Source organism: Bufo gargarizans, chromosome 1, assembly GCF_014858855.1.
Source record: "Bufo gargarizans isolate SCDJY-AF-19 chromosome 1, ASM1485885v1, whole genome shotgun sequence".
Classification (NCBI taxonomy): domain Eukaryota; kingdom Metazoa; phylum Chordata; class Amphibia; order Anura; family Bufonidae; genus Bufo; species Bufo gargarizans.
In genome coordinates, this window is record NC_058080.1 from 281,959,230 (window position 1) to 281,977,309 (window position 18,080).

At 42.1% G+C, this 18,080-nt stretch overlaps 1 protein-coding gene across 5 annotated transcripts in view; it reads left to right on the top strand.

Moving 5' to 3' along the window:
* WDFY3 (WD repeat and FYVE domain containing 3) overlaps positions 1 to 18,080 on the top strand; it is a 315,047-nt gene that overhangs the window by 197,568 nt on the left and 99,399 nt on the right. For all 5 annotated transcript variants that reach the window (XM_044304189.1, XM_044304218.1, XM_044304197.1 and 2 more), the window contains exons 15-22: positions 193 to 370; positions 990 to 1,204; positions 1,937 to 2,049; positions 6,961 to 7,189; positions 11,843 to 11,943; positions 12,360 to 12,578; positions 14,824 to 15,005; positions 17,504 to 17,735. In XM_044304189.1, coding sequence (XP_044160124.1) covers positions 193 to 370; positions 990 to 1,204; positions 1,937 to 2,049; positions 6,961 to 7,189; positions 11,843 to 11,943; positions 12,360 to 12,578; positions 14,824 to 15,005; positions 17,504 to 17,735 — 1,469 coding nt within the window. The remainder of the gene's footprint in view (positions 1 to 192; positions 371 to 989; positions 1,205 to 1,936; positions 2,050 to 6,960; positions 7,190 to 11,842; positions 11,944 to 12,359; positions 12,579 to 14,823; positions 15,006 to 17,503; positions 17,736 to 18,080) is intronic.

Here is an 18,080-nt window from a genome sequence, read left to right on the forward strand (position 1 = left end):
TATTGTAACCATGTTATAAGAAGAATTCACGTGACACAAGCTGTCACTGTTTGGAAATTCATTATGCCTACACTCTTTAGAGACATGTTGTAAATCATGTCATGTCATGTCATTTCGACAGGCTATATTATACCCTGCAAGTTGCTTAGACTAATCTTCATGAAATATATGTATATGAATTTTCTATTGTAGACATGTCTACCATACAGTGTCCACATCTTCCCTGATGCCTCCAAAAAACATCAGTGATCTAAAACCTCTTGGCGGACCAGCATCCTTTTCAACATCAGATGCAGTAATCATACACCCGGGTGCCATGCTTTCTATGCTTGATCTTTTGGCATCTGTGGATTCAGACTCCCAACCTGAGGTATGTATCTCAAGTGGCAGTCTAGTAAATTTCATTCCAAATATTTTTTTTATATACATAGATTTCTTTAATATTTATTATGTTAAACAGTTTTTGTCACTTTTTTATTTGTTGCAAAGCGCATGAGTTATGCCTTTTTAATGTGCTTAAAAATGTAGAGATCACTTTTCAGCAGGCTTTTCATTATCATCACAGACTGGTTTACATTGAGATGTAACAGTTATAGATAAAAAAAAACACAGAATCCATCATACGCAATTGGTTATGGCAGCAGCTCACCTCATCCCCCTCCCTGCACAATGACCTCTGCACAGGTCACAGAGCATGCTCATAACACTCTCCCATAGAAGTCATCTCCAGACTACAGGTTTACTATGACCACATGGCTACTGTCACGTAAGATAGATTCCCCCATAATTGTGTACAGAAAATACATGTTGAATAAACACATCTACAATCAGAAAATAGAACACCTTAGAAGAAAAAAACATTATATTTCATGATCTAGTTTTATTAGTTAAAATGTAATATATGACTGATAAAACTCCAGACTGTGCTTTATCAATTAGTTATACAATATTTCTTGTTTAATCTTTTTTTGCATTGACTCTTTTCGCAGCATGCCTTGGATCTCCAGGTGGCTGTCGCAAACATCTTGCAGTCCTTGGTACACACGGAGCGGAATCAGCAGGTTATGTGTGAAGGAGGACTGCATGCCCGGTTATTACACCGATGTAGCGCTGCGCTGGCTGATGAGGACCATACATTGCACCCTCCACTTCAGCGCATGTTTGAAAGATTGGCTTCTCAAGCTCTGGAGCCCATGGTGCTGAGGTATGTACTTCAACTAAATGTTATATAAATGACTTACAAATAATTATGTTTTTATTTTTATTTTTTACTTCTAAGGCAAGGAAGTTGTCTCATTACAGATACCGCTGGATATATGTCCTATTATCATAGATAGAGAGGTGTCTTTGTCTTGGGACCCCTTTCAGTGAACGAAAGCAGAAATCTACAAGTTGCTGTCTTGTAATACTATAGATTTTTTTGCAGGGGGAAATGTATGGCCGTCAGGAACATCCCTTGGCAATCATAGCTTTAATGGGGTCATGCAAGAACAAGGGAGGTTTTGACAACCCCCCCACACTTGGCTGGACCTATAAAGGTCCATTTCAAGACTGGATCTCCTTGATCGTGTGACCACTTGTCATGATGTAAGGGGAGCCAGTCACTCCTGAGACCAGTTATTGGCTGCTGCAGGCAATGTCAAACTGGATATTGACAGCGTCCCTCGCTGTCAACATCCAGTTTGCCATTGCCTACAGCAGCCAATAACTGGTCTCAGGAGTGACTGGCTCCAGCAGAACATCAGAGGCCTGGAGGAGAAGGAGCGGGGAACTGGCGCCTGGATGCAGGGAAGTGATCTCTACAGCTCCAGCCAAGCAGGCAGTTTGCCAAAAAAAACCTGCTTAAAAATGTCCACTGCATGTAAAGATGTGGGAGAATATTTGGGCTTTACATATCATACTCCTAAACCAGTTCATCCTTTCTTTCTGCTTTCAGAGAATTCCTTCGTCTTGGTAATCCCTTGAATTGTGCAGCATGGGATAAACGCCTATTAAAACAGTATCGTGTCCACAAGCCTAGTTCTCTCAGCTATGAGCCAGAAATGAGAAGTGAGTGGACAGATTTTGTTCTACCTTTTTTATATAACATATCTGTTTTCCATAATATTTTCCATTATTTTTATATCGGCCTGTTCACCCATTAAGCCAACAGCTATTCTTATAACGCTATGATGAGATTTCTCCTAGAAGTTATGAATGAATTACAAGCAGTTTGTAATGAAGGTCCAGATGGGTGTTACCAATTTGGGTGGGAGGGGGGTGTCCCTGTACAGTCTGACATTATGCAATCAGCGATTGTTATTACATGGGGAATGCAAGTAGTTACTAGAACAGATATATTAGTAGAGGTTACATGTCCTCTTTAAGGCTAACTGCATGAAAAAATCACTGAAGTATTAAACCTACTTTAAAACGTAACTTTTATATAACGATATTAGTAAAATAATTCCCACAAAAACAAATGTTATTTTAGATAGCTGCAAATAAATCTAGCGAAGTATAGATAGGGTATACAGTACTCCGGATACACATATACTACACGTTAGGTCATATGTGGCCACTCATGATTAATACATATTAGGTCATATCTGACCACTCACGATTCAGACGTTCGGTGTTTGTTGACGGATATTCGCAAGGTTCCCAGATTCCTGGTCGTCTGATGTCTTGTTCGTGCTGGAGATATGATCCTTCCGGCTGTAGGTATTCCAGGGTTCAAAAGAAGGGATATATTAGGGCGCAAAAAATGGGAGATCTAGCCCTACACAAATGGCTATCCCTGCCTAAAAGTGGAGATGGCCCCCGCCTAAATGCAGAAGTATCACTCCCTATTGGAGCGACCCCACTTATCGACGGCTGTACCCTGGATACTAACCCTAAAAAAATTACTCCCAATTGGCAGTCCCCTAAATGCATGAAAACCTGATAAAACTGAACATAAATCTGCACTATTTTTTGTGCCTTTTGTGCATTTCTTTGTGCAGGTTTTATTTTGCTTTTTTTTCTGCAAATTTTCAATTTATTTTAATAAATACATTAAAGTCTATGGGGAAAGCCACTCCACATAAGGATATCGAATTGCACAAACAATTGACATGCTGCAGATTTGAAAATCCCCACAGCGGGTCAGTTTTAAAGATTGCATGTAGTCTGCATCGTGTGCATGTACCCCATTGCAGTGGCCAGCAGGTGTAACTACAAGCCGTCACATTCACTTCTATGGGACAGCTCTGTAGTATTCAAGCATATAGGAAGGAGCCGTCCCATAGAAGTGAATGGGACGGCTTGTAATTACACCAGCTTACCGCTGCAATGTAGATGGAGAGCACGGCCTTCTCTTCAAATGGCTGATTGACGTGGGTGTCTGACCACCACCGATCTGATATTGATGACCTATCCTGAGGATAGATCATCAGTAGGGATGATCGAACTTCAGCTTTTGAAGTTTGAGTTCAGGTTAAGGTTTACGCTGAATTTCGTTATGGATTCCGTCGAAATAGAAGTCTATGGCCGCCATAACAGATCCGTCTGGTTTCCTTTATGCAGGAGAGGACTCTGATCCGTTATACTGGCCATAGACTTCTATTATGACGGAATGCATAACGAAATTCAGCGTAGACCGGAACCTGAACCCGAACTTCAAAAACAGAATTTCCCTCATCCCTACTAATGACCAATCCTCAGGATAGGTCATCAATTTCAGATCGGTGGGGGTCCGACACCCATGTCTGAACTGAAGTTCGCTCATCCCTAGTTATCAGTAATAAAATCCCAGAAAACTTGTTAAAATATATGAATGAATCAGCACTTTTTCCCCTCTCCAAGCAGGAAGTCCCAGCACAATTTAATTTCAACTCAATGTATAGCTAATGGTGCAGTGTCGGTTTAGCCTTGAAGTCACCAGTTAGGCCATTGATGAGTAGAATGGCATACATTTAAGGGCTTTTCATCATGCTTACAAAGTAATCATTTTGAAGCAGTCTGAGACGGCTAAATTAATCCGATTTTACACATAGCCCCCCTTTTCTAACCCTCTTCATTCCCAATAGTAATTTTGTAGACATTTCCCTCCTCCTCTTTAAATTGCTTATTTGCTTTTCAGTTTTCCAAGTTTGAACAACTGTTCGGTCAGCCTGTATGTTCCAAAATTACGGTTTAGCCGTAGATAAGATGGAAATGCAATCTGTTTGATTATCTTCCCACACGCTGTCCCGCGTTTCCTGATGCACTGCTGGCATATTAATATAGTCCTCATCACAGTATGCACCTCAGAGCTTTCCATTCAGCATTACGCTCATATGACGTTACCGCAAACATCCCTATTAGTAATCTATCGTGCGTGGCTCTAGTCTTGTGACTCATCAGTGCCACTTTACGTTTTTCCAATCTCGCCCCCAGTTTGAATTATTTGAAATAATTATTCATTTGCTTAGTTGCCTAATGTAATGAAAACTGCTCATAATGTGAGCCTATACCCGTCAGGTCACTGACATTGAGGAATTGCACAGAAAAGCAAGAGCCTTCCCATACAAATCTGTAGGGCTATGGCAAGTCTTCATGAATGGAGCTAATTGTTTCCAGGGTGGACCATTAAATCACTCCCCGCATCTAAAGGGTAACAGAATATTACGGGATTTCCTTTTAAGCAATTTCATAAATAGGTATTCTGGTTTCAGCAATTGTTATACTTTGTATATGAATTCCTCATTTACACTATATCTGCTTGCTGCCATCCATTGGGAACCTTTTTTATTTTCTTTCAGTGAATTGTTTTACTTTTTACTGTACAAAAAGTAACATTTATTTGCTGAAACCGGAACCTTGAAAGCAGAGACTGGAGGAATGGGAATATCCATGATTGTGCTTTTTAAAGGGCATCTGTCAGCAGATTTGTACCTATGTAATAACTGGCTGATCTGCTGGTCCCATGTTCATTATGTGCCCACACTGCTGAGAAGAATGCCGTTTTAATATATGCAAATGAGCCTCTAGGAGCAACGGGGGTATTGCCATTATACCAAGAGGCTCTGCTCTTTCTGCAACTTCCACGCCCTTTCCACTTTGACAGGGCCAGACGTGATGATGGTTACACTGTCTGGCCCCGACAATCAAAGTGGAGAGGGCGTGGCAGTTGCAGAGAGAGCAGAGCCTCTAGGTATAATGGCAATACCCCCGTTGCTACTAGAAGCTCATTTGCATATATTAAAACATCATATTTCTCAGTAATACAGGCACATATGAACATGGGACCAACACAGATGCCTTCAGCTGCCAAGTGCACATGTAACAGATCAGCCAGTTTCATAGGTACAAAGCTGCTGACAGATGCCCTTTAAGTGCTTGAGCTTTGTGCGAAAGAACATTGGATTCTGTAGTTCAAGAATTCCTAATTTAAACTAACTATATATATATATATATATATATATATATATATATATATATATATATACATGTGGAAATGGGGCAGCACTCCTCCTATGGTGCGACGGGTGCCTGTGTTAAACCCTTGATCATGGGTGTAGATATACTTCCACTTATTATTACTTACTATTTTTATACATATATATATATATATATATATATTTTTTTTTTTTTGCATTAACATATATGAAAAAAATGTATGTGAATACAATGTATGTGACTTCTCACATAAACAGTTAGGTGAATTGTTCCTAAATCTGTTTTAAATGTGAATAGAAAAAATATATATATAAAAATACCACTACAATATAATGAGAGCAGAAACAATGCACATGTTCTAAATGTGACTCTAGCTTCTGGGTCATGAGATAAATGATATACATTTGTATGTGTCTTAAAGGCTATGTACACCTTTGGGAGCAGTTTTTTATTTTAATTATTGCAGTGTACTCAGTTTGAGCTAAAAATTATTTTTGCAATTGGTCTTTTTTCTGTACAGAGCTGAGATGCTCTAGTAGCAGCCTTTGGATTTTCTGTCAGACCAGGGGCTGACGGAATTCTTATCTCTGCTCTGTGACCTTACAAACACTCATTATGTAGTTTAGATATAAGGGTTATTAGATGACCAACACAAAGTGAAAGTACCAGTCACACAGTTAGAAAACCAGTGACAGAAGAGCTCAATATTTTTTTTAATAAAGGCCAATTGAAAAAAAAGATTTTTAGCCAAAAATGCAATCATAAAAAAACTAATTGCCTCCGAAGGTGTACGTAGCATTTAACTGCGATGTGTCACATTTTTTTTTTTTCTACCAGTTAAAACCAGATAGTGACACACATCCTTTTTCTAAGTGGTTTTTATTTTCTGATTGCAGATTTTTTTGGGGGTCTATTCCCTAAAAACGATTATGGGGTCTGCCATCTTGTCTGAGCTGCTCTTAACAGCATTTAGAGATATGTTTTACAGCAGCCACCATGCGCCATAAACATAATGGACAGGAGAGAACCTCACTGACTTCTATGGGAGATGCTTTCTAGGCATGCTCTGTGACCGGCTGTCATTGTACAAGGAAAGAATAGATAAGCTTAGTCAATCACCTATTGTGAATGTCCCTTATTGTGTTACCTTTATATAGAAGATATCTGTCATTGTAACCCTGTCTGTAGTGATAAGGAGGTGACTGCAGGAAAGGGATCTGTACAGACCAAGAAGTAGCGCCTGTTCTTAGGCTTAGTGGCCAGTGCGCAAACTGCAGGATTTTATGTTTTTTGTTTGAATACAGATTTTGACATGGCAAATTAAAATTAACAATAAAAAATTATTTCAAAATATGGTTAACATAAAAAACATAATTAATACAATAGGTCATTCAGAAATAATGGTGCCCCGGTAAGCAATATGACAATAATATTCATTTGTCACCTGGCTGAGTAGGTGCCACTCGATGCCAAGGTTGTAAATGTAGCGGAGATAGAAAGCTGGCACATTTTTTTTTGTCCATTTTGGCTGTGACATATCTGTTTCCGTCCTGTACACAGGTAGCATGATCATGTCCACCGAGGGGCTGGGCTCTGACAGCGTGTTCTGTGTAGAAGACAAGCATTACCGGATAAGCCGCAGCTTGGTAAAATCAGCAGAAGGATGCACTGTGCCCCTGACCAGGGTGAAGTGCCTGGTTTCTATGACAACACCACATGACATTAGGCTTCATGGATCATCAGTCACTCCTGCCTTTGTGGAATTTGACACTTCTCTGGAAGGCTTTGGGTAATGCTTTGTTTTCTTTTGTGTAATGAAGTTTTTACCTTTATATTTGCATAAGCATTGAATCCGTGCCGCAGTTCATTCATGTAAATGCCATATTCCTTCTTTTAGTTTACGAAAAATTGTATCCTATCCCTGTAGGAGTAAAAGGAAAAACTTTTTTTTTAAGTCTGTGGACACAAGTGGGTTTTTTTTTTTTTTTTTTTTTTTTTTTTTTTGCGGACAGCACACATCAGTGAAGAACGGAAATTTGAACAAGACCTTACATAGCTGGTTGTCCTGCTTCTAACATAGATCTGACAGCACACAACCCCTGGCTGTGTCAATTCGCTTTGCTCTTGCCCGCCCATCTTACAGTTTTATAGATAGAAGGGAGGGGGAGGAGGTGGTAGTATACTTCAGATCAGAGTGTTGCAAGGGGGAGTGGTGTGCCCAGGGGTGGCAGATCACATAAGCTGTACTCTATCAAAATGTATCTATTGAGAGCACACATGACAGTCTGCAGGGGAAGGGGACTGGGAAATCAGTCCAAGAATGAAGCTGTGAATGATACATAAAAGCTAGTGAAGGCAGCATTATCCTGGACACACAGACCTTACATCCAGCATGTGTTACTGGGAGTAACATGTCCACATGAGGACAGTGTGTACTAGTAGCAGGGAACTTGTCACGTTGAACCTGGTGACTGAGGTCAGGGAGGCAGTCCAATCAGTGATTGACAGCTATCTCTGTATACACAGTTATAGAGGGAAGGCTGTCAATCACTAATAGGACCTCCTCCTTGTCTTCAGTCAGTGACTGACAGCTATCGCTGTATACACAGTTATAGAGGGAAGGCTGTCAATCACTAATAGGACCGCCTCCTTGTCTTCAGTCAGTGACTGACAGCTATCTCTGTATACACAGTCATAGAGGGAAGGCTGTCACTGATAGGACCTCCTCCTTGTCTTCAGTCAGTGACTGACAGCTATCTCTGTATACACAGTCATAGAGGGAAGGCTGTCACCGATAGGACCGTCTCCTTGTCTTCAGTCAGTGACTGACAGCTATCTCTGTATACACAGTCATAGAGGGAAGGCTGTCAATCACTAATAGGACAGTCTCCTTGTCTTCAGTCAGTGACTGACAGCTATCTCTGTATACACAGTCATAGAGGGAAGGCTGTCAATCATTGATAGGACCGTCTCCTTGTCTTCAGTCAGTGACTGACAACCTTCCCTCTATGACTGTGTATACAGAGATAGCTGTCAGTCACTGATAGGACCTCCTCCTTGTCTTCAGTCAGTGACTGACAGCTATCTCTGTATACACAGCCATAGAGGGAAGGCTGTCAGTCACTGATAGGACCGTCTCCTTGTCTTCAGTCAGTGACTCACAGCTATCTCTGTATACACAGTCATAGAGGGAAGGCTGTCAGTCACTGATAGGACAGTCTCCTTGTCTTCAGTCAGTAACTGACAGCTATCTCTGTATACACAGTCATAGAGGGAAGGCTGTCAGTCACTGATAGGACCGTCTCCTTGTCTTCAGTCAGTGACTCACAGCTATCTCTGTGTACACAGTCATAGAGGGAAGGCTGTCGATCATTGATAGGACCTCCTCCTTGTCTTCAGTCAGTGACTGACAGCTATCTCTGTATACACAGTCATAGAGGGAAGGCTGTCAGTAACTGATAGGACCTCCTCCTTGTCTTCGGTCAGTGACTGACAGCTATCTCTGTATACACAGTCATAGAGGGAAGGCTGTCGATCATTGATAGGACCGTCTCCTTGTCTTCAGTCAGTGACTGACAGCTATCTCTGTATACACAGTCATAGAGGGAAGGCTGTCGATCATTGATAGGACCTCCTCCTTGTCTTCAGTCAGTGACTGACAGCTATCTCTGTATACACAGTCATAGAGGGAAGGCTGTCGATCATTGATGGGACCGTCTCCTTGTCCTCAGTCAGTGACTGACAGCTATCTCTGTATACACAGTCATAGAGGGAAGGCTGTCGAACATTGATAGGACTGTCTCCTTGTCTTCAGTCAGTGACTGACAGCTATCTCTGTATACACAGTCATAGAGGGAAGGCTGTCAGTCACTGATAGGACCGTCTCCTTGTCTCCAGTCAGTGACTGACAGCTATCTCTGTATACACAGTCATAGAGGGAAGGCTGTCGAACATTGATAGGACCGCCCCCTGACTTCAAAGTCCAGAATGAACAGGAATTTAAATGCATGAAATACAAGTTATAATGAATGTTTTCCCACAAAACTATATATCAATCTGGTATGAAAATAAATCAAGGATTTAAGTATACACTGCAACTTTTTTTAAAGTAATTACTAACGTGTCAGTGTTGTCCACAGCCTTTAAAATATTTTTTTCTTCTGAATATATATATATATATATATAACAAATAAGTAACAGCACACCACTAAATGCACTAAGGTAAACAGGTGAATGTTCCACAGAGGATATAGAGTATATATAGCAGAGGAGTAGGCATCCTCTGTGGAACTTAACACTCCCGCCTACCTGCCTGGTGCTTTTAATCAGAGTTACAATGGAGCTGGACACTCCGTGTTAGAGTAGGTCCCATCTCATGAGAAGTCACCTTGACGTTTGGTAGATGAGCCCGACATATTTTTGATCAATTATATGAGCTAAGATCTTCTACTCCGCTTAATAGTAATTATGGTAGTCATGTATTTGACCCTGTTCACACATCCATCTGTTTACCTTAGTACATTTAGAGGTGTGCTGCTACTTATTTGTTTTTCTACATAGTTGCTATGGTAGCTTGCTTATTATGTGTGTGTGTGTGTGTGTGTGTGTATATATGTGTATATATATATATATATATATATATATATATATATATATATAATTTTTTTATATATATATATTTCATTTTTTTTTATTTATTTTTTTACTTTTAATGGGATTTTTCCTGGCCAACATGTCTGGTCAGATAAAAAATGCAAGCTGTTCACTGAAAAATTATTGATTTTAATTGATTGGCCAGTGTTTTGAATATTGTAACCAGTAAGTAATGCTGCATCTGTTATGTATAAGGAGAGACTCCCATGATGGTGGCTGTGGTTAACACTGGTGCCTTTCATTGCTGGGGTCCTAGGTTTGAATCCAACCAAGGACATCATCTGCATGGAGTTTGTATGTGCTCCCCATGTTTGTGTGGGTTTCCTCCGGGTACTCCGGTTTTCTCCCACACTCCAAAGACATACTGATAGTGATCTGATTGTGAGCTCCATTGGAGACAGTGAGTAATGATGCCTGTAAAGTGCTGCGAAATATGTCAGCGCTATATCAGTGCATAAAATAAAATAAATAGATTGTATTTTTTGGACCTTAAAGGGCTTCTGCCACCCCACTAAAGTCTTTTTCTTTTTTTTTTGTTGGGTACTTATAATCCCTATACTGTGATATATCAATACATAATGTGATTAGTCATTTTGGTTCAGTAGATAATGCAAAAAACTGACTTTTATCATATGCAAATTACCTGTCTACCAGCAAGTAGGGCGGCTACTTGCTAGTAGCAGCCGCATCCTCCTCTCATAAAGACGCCCCCTCCGCATGTTAATTGACAGGGCCAGCGAACGCGCTCGTCCTCTGGCTAGCCCTGTCTGCGTTCAAAATCTGGCGCCTGCGCCGTACCAGTCTTCAGTCGGTGCAGGCGCACTGAGGGGAGGACGCTCACTCGGCCGCTCTTTCCTCAGTGCGCCTGCGCCAGGTGTAGATGTGACGTCATCGGCGCAGGCGCATTGAGGATGTAGCGGCCATCCCCCCCTCAGTGCGCCTGCGCCGACTGAAGACCGGTACGGCGCAGGTGCCAGATTTTGAATGCAGACAGGGCCAGCAGAAAACGAGCGCAACCGCTGGCCCTGTCAATCAACATGAGGAGGGGGCGTCTTTATGAGAGGAGGATGCGGCTGCTACCAGTAAGTAGCCGCCCTACTTGCTGGTAGACAGGTAATTTGCATATGATAAGTCAGTTTTTTGCATTATCTACTGAACCAAAATGATTAATAACATTACGTATTGATCTATCGCAGTATAGGGATTATAAGTACCCAAAAAAAAAAAAATGACTTTAGTGGGGTGACAGAAGCCCTTTAACACTCCTCCTTCAGGTTTAGACAACAGGAAATTAGAAAATAAATACTAATTAAAAATCGCACGTTACAGTGTATAGTACAGTACCCATTGTGTAGTCCTCTTCTTATTCTGGTCTAACTCCTGCCAGTGGTGACATCACCAGAGATCCTTTAGCTACAGTAAGTCAGAACTTTCATATATTTTCCTACTGCCTGGGGACCTTCAGCATGTTCTTCTCCCGTCTGCTCTGATCACATAGATTGGTGTGAGACAGGGAGGGAGAGCTGTCCAGACGCACACCTCTCACTAATCCAGCAAAGTGCTGTATGAGCTCTTTGCTGGATCATTAAGGAAGCAGTGGCGGAGGTCTGGCACTGCTGGAGCACCGTGACTGCAGACTATAAGTGAGTCTTATAGTCCAAAAGATATTGTTATATAGTAAATGCTGCTTTTTATTATTTGAACCCCATGGGTAGAAACACATGTATTTCAGAAATGTTTGAATTGATTGACAGGTTTTCAAGATTTCAATGTATTTTCTCTTCAATAGGTGCCTTTTCTTGCCAAGTTTGGCTCCTCACAATGCGCCAAACAGTAATGCAGTTACTACAGGGCTTATGGATGGCACAGTGCTGAGTGGCATAGGAACAGGTAATGGGCTTCTCAAGTAAGTCATGCTAATGAATACACAGCATGTACAGCACTGAAATAGTACTGTACTTGGGGATATCCACTAAGTGTACTACTTAATGTATGCTTATTACTGCATAAACACTCCCACAGTCTGGGTAATGTGACTAGAAATACATAGAGATGTGACGCAAAGTGCTGACCACAGCTACTATATAGATTTATATTATGTCGTCACCAATTCATGTCAGTGAGTAAGTGCCTTCTGGAGGACATGACATCCATTTGTCATAAATGATATCAAACCACAGATCAGATGCCGCTCTCGAACATACAAACCTAAGTGCAGTATACAGTACTTTCTTATCCTCATACATGTGAGCATTCTGTAAACTTTTTGACGTTATTATGATTATTTTTATTTTTTTTTCATTTAGGGGAACATCTTTTTCCACCACCATCTGGATTATCGTATTCCACCTGGTTCTGCATTGAGCATTTCAGTACTCCACCAAACAATCACCCAGTGAGACTTCTCACCATTGTGCGGCGCGCAAACTCCTCTGAGCAGCACTACGTCTGTCTAGCCATTGTACTTTCTGCAAAAGACAAGTCCCTGATGGTGTCCACAAAGGAAGAACTGCTTCAGAATCATGGTAAATACCAGCTTTGAGCGCAATCATTTTCTAGTTAGTAAACTGTACAAGTGCAATACAAAAAACTAGTGAAATCGGGCTCTATTCACGTCTGCATAGTGGCTTCCTTTCTAACCAGAAGCCATGGCATGGTCCAGATCAGACGTATGATGGATTGACTTTTAATAGGATCCATCATAGTTTCTGAAGTTTTCCATGCAAATATTACCACTTTATGGTGCCCTGTCCCCGCTGTCAAACCTGACAGAAGGGTACAGCCTCACGGGCAGGTTTCTGCATGCAGTTTTGGAAGCCAAAACCAAAAGTGAATTCAAAAAAGAGAAATTGTATCTGTCCTTTTTGATCCACTCCTGATTTTGACTTCCAAAACTGCATGCAGAAACCTCAACTAGTGGGCATACCCGAACTCTCAAATGGGACCTCGGATGGTTGTGTGATCCTTAAGGGGGTTATTCTGGATTTGTCCTCCGGATTGGTCATCCATATTGGATCAGCAGAGGCCCGACCCCTGACGATCAGCTTTTAGGAAAGGCCGGGCATACTGTGAGTGCTGCAGCCTCTTCTTAGGCCAGTGATGTCACCATACATCGGTTACATGGTCTAGCTGCACCTTAGCCTCATAGAAGTGAATGAGGCTGAGCTGCAGTACCAAGCACAGCCACTATATAATGTATAGTGCTATGCTTGGAAAGCTGCCCGGAGCGCGCAACGCTCATCATTACCATTTCCTGGGTACCCCCTTTAATGGAACACCCTGGATATTTATCTATGTCATATGCCATAACTTTCTGGTGGATGTGAGTACCCCTATGAGACCTACACCTCTCCGGAGGTCTCCAAACTCTGTCCTGGCTGATGAGGTGTGCACTATATGCTGCATCAACATGTGCAGCCACTTCTTCATTCATTGTCCGTCTGGGTGCTGCCTCACTGGCCAAGATGGGGCTCGGGGGAATCCCATTCTACAGATAGGTGTAAACCTTTTGTGGAATATCCTGTGGATGGATATGCAATAACTGTAGGAATATCTCCTTTAGGCCCCATGCACACGACCGTTGTTTGGATCCGCATCCGAGCTGCCATTTTGGCGGCTCGGATGCGGAGCCATTCATTTTAATGGGGCCGCAAAAGATGCGGACAGCACTCCGTGTGCTGTCCGCATCCATGGCTCCGTTCCGCGGTCCCACTAAAAAAATATAACATGTCCTATTCTTGTCTGCGCTTTGCGGACAAGAATAGGCATTTATATTGCCGGCGCTCGTTCCGTTCCGCAAATTGCGGAAGGCAACACGGGCGCCTTCCGTTTTTTGCGGACCGCAAAAAAAACTGCACAGTCGTGTCCATGAGGCCTTATTGGATAGAATCTTTATTGGATAGAATCTTATTGAAAGACGTTAGATTCAGAGAAGCAAATTTACTTTTTCTGAGCTGTTTAATAGTTGTTATGCTAACACTCTACCCATGAGTCAGAAGAGAGATTTTACTATTCTATCAGAGGGTCAGTTGTCCAATATCTGCCACAGAAGCGTAAATTCCTGGCTCTGCACAAGTTCCTAACCTGGGCTTAGGGTTGTCTAAGAACTATTAAAGGGGTTTCCATTAGGATAGCTGATCAATATCAGGCGGTCTGACTCCCAGCTTCCCCAGCCAATCAGCCATTTGCAGAAGTTTAAACAGCACTGTTTTAAGCAACCTTTTCCTAGTATCAGCCATGGAATACAGAATGTAATATGTATTACCTAAAAAGCAGATAAACCTCCGTACACTCTCTGTGGACACCAAAATTACTTAAAGGGAACCTGTCACCGGGATTTTGTGTATAGAGCTGAGGACATGGGTTGCTAGATGGCCACTAGCACATTCGCAATACCCAGTCCCCATAGCTCTGTGTGCTTTTATTGTGTAAAAAAAACGATTTGATACATATGCAAATTTACCTGAGATGAGTCCTGTCCCTGACTCATCTCACGTACAGGACTCATCTCAGGTTAATTTGCATATGTATCAAATCGTTTTTTTTACACCATAAAAGCACACAGAGCTATGGGGACTGGGTATTGCGGATGTGCTAGCGGCCATCTAGCAACCCATGTCCTCAGCTCTATACACAAAATCCCGGTGACAGGTTCCCTTTAAGGGTTTCTAGGTCTCTCTTTTTTTTTTTTTTTTTTTTTTTTTTTTTTTTTGTTTAAAGTACGTTGGAGTCTTATTGTCAGTAATGAATATCTACTTATTTGTTCTTCAGTGGATGACTTTAGTGAAGAGTCCTCTTTCTATGAAATCCTACCTTGTTGTGCCCGATTTCGATGCAGCGAGCTGATAATGGAAGGTCAATGGCATCATCTGGTTCTAGTCATGAGTAAAGGCATGTTGAAAAATAGCACCGCCACTCTCTACCTTGATGGGCAGCTAGTCAGTACTGTAAAGGTAGGTTTGCTTTTTTAGATAATTTTACTTATTCATAATTACTGACTAGTATTTAAAGTTTGTAGAGCAGGTGGAGCTGAGCAGAATTAAACATAGTAACATAGTACATAAGGCCGAAAAAAGACATTTCTCCATCCAGTTCGGCCTGTCATCCTGCAAGTTGATCCAGAGGAAGGCAAAAAAAAAAAAAAAACTGTGAGGTAGAAGCCAATTTTCCTCACTTCACAGGGGGTTCAGACCTGAGCGTTCTGAAACGAGCGCTCTGTATGCACGATTGTACGGGCGTTTACAAACGCGCATACAGAGACAGGCGTGCACACATTGTCGCGCGTTCCCGAATATCTATGTGCGGGAACGCGCGACAAACGCCCCAAAAAAAGCTCAAGAACTTGTTTGAGCATCGGGCGTTTTACAGCGCGATCGTACGCGCTGTAAAACGCCCAGGTGAGAACCATTCCCATAGGGAATCATTGGTTTCTCCGTGTTGAGCGTTTTACAGCGCGTAGGAACGCGCTGTAAAACGCTCAGGTCTGAACTTAGGGTAAGGGGGAAAAAAAATCCTTCCCGATTCCAATCAGGCAATCGGATAACTCCCTGGATCAACGACCCCTCTCTACTAGCTATAGCCTGTAATATTATTACGCTCCAGAAATACATCCAGGCTTCTCTTGAACTCTTTTAGTGAATTTACCATCACCACCTCCTCAGGCAGAGAGTTCCATAGTCTCACTGCTCTTACCGTAAAGCAGGGGTGTCAAACTCAAATTCATCAGGGGCCGCATCAGCAGTTTGGTCACCCTCAAAGGGCCGGTTCTATCTGTAGGATGTATACGGTTGTATACTGTATGGGGGCAGGGGCCACAGGGTGACGTTATACTGTGCGGGGGCAGCCGCTTGGTGACGTTATACTGTATGGGGCACTAGAGCAGCCCCAAGGTGACGTTATACTGTATGGGGGCCACAAGGAGACGTTATACTGTATGGGGGCAGCCACAAGGAGACGTTATACTGTATGGGGGCAACAGGGAGACATTATAGTTTATCAAGTGCCACGTGCAGTGCAGATTGCAGGCTATGTACAATTATTATTTTTATTATTGAATTGTACTCATTTTGAGCAAAATATTTTTTTTTCAATAGGTCAGTACTAAAAACTTTGAGTCCCTTTCTCTGTACAGCCTTGAGATTCTCTAGTAGAATGCTCTGCTCTGTATTTTACTGTGTTCCATCAAGAATGTCAACTGACAGCCCCTTATCTCTGATATCTGACCTTATAAACACTCATTATAGCTCAATTCTCATCTTACTGGTAAGGCCTCATGCACACGACCGTATTTTGTTTCCGTGTCAGTTCCGTTTTTTTTTTTTTTTTGCGGCTAGGATGCGGACCCATTCATTTCAATGGGTCCGCAAAAAACGCGGACAGCACACCGCGTGCTGTCCGCATCAGTATGTCCGTTCCATTGCTCTGCAAAAAAAATAGTGCATGTCCTATTTTTTTCTAGTTTGCGGACAAGGATAAGCATTATTACAATGGGTCCGCAAAAAAAATGGATGCCATTGCGGACCGCAAAACACATACGGTCGTGTGCATGTAGCCTAAGAATGTGACTTATTTAAGTGTTTATAACCTATTAGTAGTTTAGAGATAATGGTCATTCGATGACCGGCACAAAGTAAAAGCAAAAGTACGAGTCACACTGCTAGAAAAACATTTAACCCTTTTATAGAACGGCTGAATATTTTTAATACAGACCAATTGAAAAAAAAATTTAGCCCAAAATGAGTAAAATTAAAAAAACTGTAACCTTTAAGCCTGTGATCTTTCTGGCCTTAGTAGTCCAGTGGGTGGGCTCATTTGTGATGAGCAGCCTTTTCCGTATAAGTTTGTATACAGAGATAGCGGTCAATCACTGACTAGGAATTTAAATGAATGAATGATGACAAGTTAGGCCCCATGCACACGTCCGTGTTTCACGGCCGTGTACGGGCCGTGGAACCGCGGCCTGGATCCCTCCTGAGAGCAGGAGCGCACGGCGTCACTGGTTGCTATGACGCCGTGCGCTCCCTGCTGCCGGCACAGAACAGTAACACACTGGTATAGATCATACCAGTGTACTACTGTATTGCGGCGGCAGCAGGGAGCGCACGGCGTCATAGCAACCAGTGACGCCGTGCGCTCCTGCTCTCAGGAGGGATCCAGGCCGCGGTTCCACGGCCCGCACACGGCCGTGAAACACGGCCGTGTGCATGGGCCCTTATACAGCATATTTTCCCAACAAACTTATATATGAATCTGCTCAGCTCCTTCTGCACTATAACATGCTGTAGTGCGGACTGCATGTTCAACATGATGGGTTTGCTTTAAAGTGGTGGTCTGATTTTCACAGCATTTCACGGTTTAAGCAATTGTAATCAACTGAGTATTAATATTGTGTCTTATTTAAATACAATGTAATAATTATTTTATTGCGTTTTTTTTTTTTTAATCCGTACAGCTGCATTATGTACACAGCAGTCCAGGTGTGTCTGGTTCAGCTAATCCCCCAGTGGTTAGCACTGTCTACGCATACGTTGGCACTCCTCCAGCTCAACGCCAGCTCTCGTCCCTTGTTTGGCGCCTGGGGCCAACTCACTTTTTAGAGGAAGTCTTGACTGCAGCAAGTGTCGCTGTCATTTATGAACTGGGACCAAATTATGTTGGAAGTTTTCAAGCGGTTTGTTCTCCATGTGAGTTTATTTTATCTTTGATTCTACAGTTGACTATTTATCAGTGCTAAACAATGCTCCTGGCAAAACCGCTACTCTGTGTCTAGTGAAGGGTCTCGGAGGCAGTGCTCCAGACAAAAAAAAAAATACCTAGTGGCTCCTGAACTGAAAAATTTAGGAGCCAAATTACATTTTGTCCCCAAATCGAAACCGAATCAAAATTTTGATATCATGACAACGCTACTCCGATCAGATCGGCGTAGGGTTGTTTCGATACCAAAATTTTGATTAGCTTTCGTCACCATAAAAAAGTATTGCGATACTCAATACCACAAAAAAAAAAACACCAAAAAAAGCTGCGTGCAT